Here is a 6,740-nt window from a genome sequence, read left to right as displayed (position 1 = left end):
CATTGAATTTGTCGGTTATTAGAGAATAAAGAGACACGAAAGTTTTAGCTCACTCGAGCTAGTGTTCTTAAAATCAAGTGTTACCTTTTTTCTTCTGTTGAAAATAGCTTTTCAACATTCTAAAACTTTCTAGTAAAAGTTCTCGCAAATTATCAGTTTACAAAAACCAGCTTCTCGTGCGAAACCGTGATGAGTAACGACGGTGAAACGCTACGCGGGGAACGGATCGAAGCCATGGAAATGGCGAGCCCGCCATCGATACGCGACGGCGTAGGCGCATGTGAAAGCGCTAGGATGGCTGACTCGAGGTCCACCCCGGCCTCTTTCACATTCCACCACACTCCCCGGGCACAAAGCGGGCATGCGACGGCCGGACCGAGTCAAGCAGATGGCCACCCGGAAGGGTTGACCCCGTTGACGCATCCGACGCATTCGGATCGGACGATCGAGCCAAGCCCGCACACGAGACATGGAACCGGGTCCAAGGTGGACCCGATTGCAGAGAAACGACGACAAATCGAGCTTGCCTCGCGAGAGCTCGAATGGCAAATCCGCGAACTTACGATTCAGGAGGAGAGGCGGGCGTACGAGCAAGAACGGAACACCACTGTAAACGATGCAACGTCGGCCAGCACAACCGAAATGCGGAAGGCAGAGGAATGGCTGGATAGCACTGATCGTTGCGGGGAGACACAACCGGCTCGCGGGGTAGGGTTCCTCGGTGAAAACCCGGCAGAACGTAGCTTATTTTTTCCGGAATACGCGAGTCGCTCGGGGTTTTCAGAATGGCGCCGAAAGATGGAGGCTTCGGCGGCGGTGAACCGCCATTCTGCATGGACCGGCCCAACGATGGCGACCCAGGGTCATCAACCGGAATCGGGCGGTCGCCATTGCGATAACGGGGCTATGCCAAAGGCGCCGGGACACAACACTTCACTGCACTACGCGGAGGGGACAAGCCCGAGAGGTTTTCCTGCACCGAACGTGAATCTTTCCGGCGCTTGTTGCAACACAACAATCCTGAACCAGAGTCAGCTGGCAGCACGGCAATCGACGAGCAAGGATCTACCCACATTCTCCGGCTCAGCGGCGGAGTGGCCCTTGTTCATCGCGCGATATGAGCTATCATCGACGCTTTGCGGCTTCAGCGATGATGAAAACTTGCTCCGTTTGCAAAAGGCGTTAACCGGTGCTGCACGCAAGGCGGTAGAACATTTGTTGCTTCTGCCGTCTGGGTTGAAGGATGCGATCAACATCCTCCGAACGAGATTTGGCAGGCCCGAGCTGATTGTAGAGTCACTCGTAGAGAGAGTGAGACGAATGCCGGCACCAAGAAATGACCGACTCGACACGCTGGCGGAATTCGGCTTTGAGGTGCAAAATCTCTGTGCTACGATCAGAGCAACGGGCATGTACGGGTACATGTGTGATGTTACCTTGCTGAGGGAGTTAACGGCAAAGCTGCCAGACACTACGTTTATCGAGTGGGCACGACACCGCAGGGACCTCCCGAATGTGTCCCTGTTCGAGTTTGGTAAGTGGATAGGCGATTTGGCGCTAGATATCAGCGCGGCTGCCCCTTTGTCCGGACGCGCAGTTCACAACAAATCGCAAACAAGCGAACCGCGACGGACCACGGCGCGCTGGAATTTACACACCACCATCACACCCGATTCGAAGAGCCCATCACTGCCCTCGAAGTGCGTTTTATGTCACGGCTCGTGTGTATCAATGACCAGTTGTGAAGTTTTTCGGCAGATGGCAGTTAACGCCAGACGAACGTTTGTGAAGGCGAGCCGGATATGTAAGCAATGCCTCATCACGCACCGGGGCCCGTGTCAAGAAAAGAAACCATGTGAGATAGGCGGCTGCGGCGTCCTGCATCACCCACTTCTTCACATCGACACAGCACAACACCAGGTACACACACTAACACACTGTAGCACAAATAGACCCGCGAGTGACAACACCGTACTATTCCGGTACATTCCAGTAACGCTACACGGGCCCAACGGAAGCATAAAGACGTTCGCCTTCTTCGACGACGGGTCAACGTCGACCTTCGTGGAACACGGACTAGTCCAAGAGCTAGGACTTCAAGGCACGCCACATCCACTATGCTTGAAATGGACAGGGACGACGACGCGGGAAGAGAAGGAGTCAGTGCAAGTGGCGCTACGGATCTCTAGCAGACATGAATCGGGGACGGTATACGAGCTTCCAGTAGTCCACTCGATGAAGAAGCTAGCCCTACCGGAACAATCATTGTGCACGGAACAACTATTGGCAATGTACACACATCTTAGAGGCCTACCAATAGAGTCGTACAAAAACGTAACCCCTCGAGTTTTAATTGGAATCGACAATTGTCGCCTGGGCCAGCCTATAAAAACACGCGAAGGAAAGAAAGACGAGCCTACTGCTGCCAAAACGCGATTAGGATGGGTGGTTTACGGGCCATGCGATAAAACCATCGCCGCACGTCGCGGAGGTATGGCCAGCTTCCATATCTGCACGTGCAATGGAGCTAGCGATGACGCCCTAGACTCTGCCTTCAGGCAATTCTTTACGCTCGAGTCGATGGGGATCCTGCCGTCTGCGGGACCGTTGCGCTCAAAGGACGACGAAAAGGCGCTAGCCATACTCGCAGAAAAAACGAAGCTACAAGGCGCACGATACGAAACAGGTCTGCTGTGGAAAAATGATGACGTAAAGATGCCCCCCAACAAAGCCATGGCCATGCGACGGTACGAATGCCTAAAAAGAAAAATGATAAAAGATCCTAAATTAGCGAACGCCATACGTGAAAAAATGAGGGATTATGAAGCAAAGGGCTACATACGTCGACTAAGGGATGATGAGTTGACGGAGAGACGACCTCGCGACTGGTTCCTACCCGTATTCCCAGTCGTAAACGTGAACAAGCCCGGGAAGATGCGAATGGTGTTTGATGCCGCCGCCGAAGTAAACGGGATAAGCCTCAATAAGCAGCTCCTTACCGGGCCGGACCAAATAGCAAATCTACTCTCGGTGCTATACCGGTTTCGAGAATACCGGGTGGCGATTGTTGGGGACATTAGGGAAATGTTCTTCCAAGTACAGATGAGGCCGGAAGACCAGCGCAGTCAGATGATTCTGTGGAGGGATGATGACGACGTTACAAATCCCGACGTTTATGTGGTGACAGTAATGACGTTTGGCGCAGCGTGTTCTCCTAGCAGTGCCCACTACGTGAAAAATATAAATGCTGAACGATTTGCGGAAAAATATCCTCGCGCCGCGTTCTGCATAAAGGAAGAACACTATGTGGATGACATGCTAGCTAGCGTCGAAACGGAAGCAGAAGCCCAGACCTTGGCAGAAGAGGTGCGGTACATTCACGCTCAGGGAGGATTCGAAATTCGCAATTTTCTGTCGAATTCAAAAAAGGTCGTCCATTATCTACAGGGGCTCACTGAAACAGAAGCAGACGTCTGTGTGACCGACGCGGTAACGGAGAAAGTTCTTGGAATGTGGTGGAATACCACGAGCGACTCCTTCTCCTTCAAACTGTCGCCAAAACACAATCAGGAGCTGCTGACAGGAACGCGGATGCCGTCGAAGCGAGAGGTGTTGAGCACCTTGATGAGTGTATACGACCCAATGGGACTAATTGGGAATTTTTTGATGTTCCTGAAGATTTTACTGCAGGAGACCTTCCGTGCTAAGCTCGAGTGGGATCAGAAGATCGAGGGACGACTCACCGAGAACTGGGTAGTTTGGATCTCGGCCTTGCCAGAAGTGGAAAAGGTATGCGTGCCAAGGTGTTATCGGCAAATGACCTCAACGGAAGCCGTCATACAACTACACATATTCTGCGATGCCAGCGAAAACGGGATGGCAGCAGTGGCATATTTTCGTTTTGAAGAGCGGGGAGTAATCGAATGCGCGCTTGTGGGCTCCAAGACGCGGGTGGCATCCCTCAAGTATGCATCGATACCACGCCTCGAGCTGCAAGCCGCATTGATCGGAGCGCGCCTAGCCTGCTGTATCGCGGAATCGCATCGAACAATAACAGCCCATAACTACTTCTGGACTGACTCACGAGACGTGACCTGCTGGTTACAATCAGATCACCGCCGATACTCTCAGTTCGTTGCCTTCAGGGTTGGTGAGATTACCGAGAAAACAAACATCCGCGATTGGCAGTGGTTGTCCACTAAACTCAACGTGGCCGACGAGGCTACAAAAAGGGCAAAAATACCTGACCTTTCGCCGACTAGTCGCTGGTTTCGAGGGCCGGAGTTTTTGTGGTCTCCGGAGTCGAGTTGGCCAGTGCAAAGGGAAGAACCGGGTGAGACAGAAGAGGAAATCCGCAAACACGTGATGCATCACTCTGTGGAACCACCCTTGATTGAGTTTACGCGATTCAGCCGGTGGACAAGATTATTGCGAGCTGCCGGATACGTCGTCCGCTTCATTAGCAACACGAGAAGTTTTAAAGGAGTAAAAACAAAAGCGACGGGGCCGCTAAGTTATGACGAACTCAGGAATGCCGAAGCAATACTACTGCAACAGATCCAGGCAGCAGAATTTTCGGATGAGATACGCAAACTGAAAGGGGCGAAGAAAGCTCATCCCTGGCAGCAAGTCATAGCGAAGTCGAGCTCGTTATACAAGCTCTCGCCGGCTTTCAATGACCAAGGGGTACTAGTACTCAGGGGACGGCTGCCCCAGAGCCCCTGGTTTGACGAGACGATGAGTAGTCCGGTGATTCTACCGAGAGGACATTACGGAACGGATTTACTCATTCGAGACTTCCATGAGAGACTAAAGCATGGTAACCATCAGACAGCGATCAACGAAATACGTGCCAAGTACTATATACCTCGGCTGATGACGGAGTACAAGCGAGTGCTGAAATCCTGCCAGCACTGCAAAAACCGAGATGCAAAGCCCGTTGCTCCCGTAATGGGAAGTATCCCAAAAGAGAGGCTAGCTATCTCCCAACAACCCTTTACGTACACTGGACTGGACTATTTTGGCCCGATGTACGTAACAGTCGGCCGACATGAGGAGAAGCGTTGGGGGGTGATATTCACCTGCCTAACCACGAGAGCAGTTCATCTTGAGGTCGCACGCTCGCTAACAGCCGATTCCTGTATTCTCGCTATACGCCGCTTCATGACGAGGCGTGGAGCACCCCGAGAATTCATCAGCGATCAGGGTACCAACTTCATCGGGGCATCCCGCGAACTAGCTGAGATAGTTAAAGAACTAAGTGGCGGAGTGATGATGGCCCATTTTAACGGTCCTGACTTGAAGTGGACCTTCAACCCACCAGCAGCACCCCACTTTGGCGGCTGCTGGGAGCGCCTTGTCCGCTCGGTAAAAAAGGTCATCAACGAGTTCGACCTACCACGACGCCCAACAGACGAAGTGTTGGAAACAACGTTAAAGGAAATCGAGCTGATTCTGAACTCCAGACCACTGACTTACGTACCCTTGGAAGATGAGTTTGAAGCGCCGATCACCCCAAATCACATTCTGCTCGGTAGCTCAAATGGGACAAAACCGCTGGTACCTTTCGATGACTCGCCAACCGCAGTACGATCGTCCTGGAAAGCAACAGAAAGGAACGCAAACATGTTTTGGAAAAAGTGGGTGGGAGAATATTTACCTACCCTGACACGGCGCACAAAGTGGTTCCAACCAGTGGAACCTCTACAACCAGGAGACGTAGTACTCATCGCGGATAATAATTTGCCCCGGAACTGCTGGCCAAAGGGACGTGTCACCGAAGTAGTCAAGGCCAAAGACGGACAGGTTAGGAGAGCGACGGTGAAGACCAAGAACGGTACCCTAGAACGTCCAGTAACAAAGTTAGCAAAGTTGGATGTATTACCGAGGAATTACCTTGCGGGGCCACAGGATGACGTGCCCGAAGATATAGTGGACGACTCTACGCTGAACCTGGATAGTGAAGTAGATTGAAGCTCTGTTGATCGTGAGTTTGATAGATGGCAGCAGCACGTGGTTAGTGGAGCATCGCGATGATCCACGGTGGGGAAAATGTTGCAAAACAGAGCAACGGCATGACAGCTGCCGTCAACGCACGATTGTCACCGAAACGGTAAAGTCGAAAACGATCTAAACGGTACATGGTATATAAACGGCGCGACCATTGAATTTGTCGGTTATTAGAGAATAAAGAGACACGAAAGTTTTAGCTCACTCGAGCTAGTGTTCTTAAAATCAAGTGTTACCTTTTTTCTTCTGTTGAAAATAGCTTTTCAACAGTGACTTTAAAGAGAATGAGACGATGCAAAATGAGGTTTAGAAGGTGCTTAAAGTGACTTTAAAGAGAATGAGACGATGCAAAATGAGGTTTAGAAGGTGCTTAAGGTGACTTTAAAGAGAATGAGACGATGCAAAATGAGGTTTAGAAGGTGCTTAAAGTGACTTTAAAGAGAATGAGACGATGCAAAATGGTGTTTAGAAGGTGCTTAAAGTGACTTTAAAGAGAATGAGACGATGCAAAATGGTGTTTAGAAGGTGCTTAAAGTGACTTTAAAGAGAATGAGACGATGCAAAATGGTGTTTCGAAGGTGCTTAAAGTGACTTTAAAGAGAATGAGACGATGCAAAATGGTGTTTAGAAGGTGCTTAAGGTGACTTTAAAGAGAATGAGACGATGCAAAATGAGGTTTAGAAGGTGCTTAAAGTGACTTTAAAGAGAATGAGACGATGCAAAATGGTGTT

The 6,740-nt window shown here is 50.7% G+C and overlaps 1 protein-coding gene across 1 annotated transcript; it reads left to right on the top strand.

Annotated features, from left to right (window-relative positions):
- Window positions 1–294: 294 nt before the first annotated feature.
- Window positions 295–5,973, top strand: LOC131292812 (uncharacterized). The gene is made up of 2 exons (XM_058320895.1): window positions 295–1,534; window positions 1,994–5,973. Exons 1-2 carry the CDS (start codon window positions 295–297, stop codon window positions 5,971–5,973), a joined length of 5,220 nt encoding a protein of 1,739 aa, XP_058176878.1.
- Window positions 5,974–6,740: the final 767 nt, after the last annotated feature.

Source organism: Anopheles ziemanni, unplaced genomic scaffold (assembly GCF_943734765.1).
Source record: "Anopheles ziemanni unplaced genomic scaffold, idAnoZiCoDA_A2_x.2 U_82, whole genome shotgun sequence".
In the NCBI taxonomy this organism is placed as follows: Eukaryota; Metazoa; Arthropoda; class Insecta; order Diptera; family Culicidae; genus Anopheles; species Anopheles ziemanni.
This window is presented reverse-complemented; position numbering and strand designations above follow the sequence as displayed.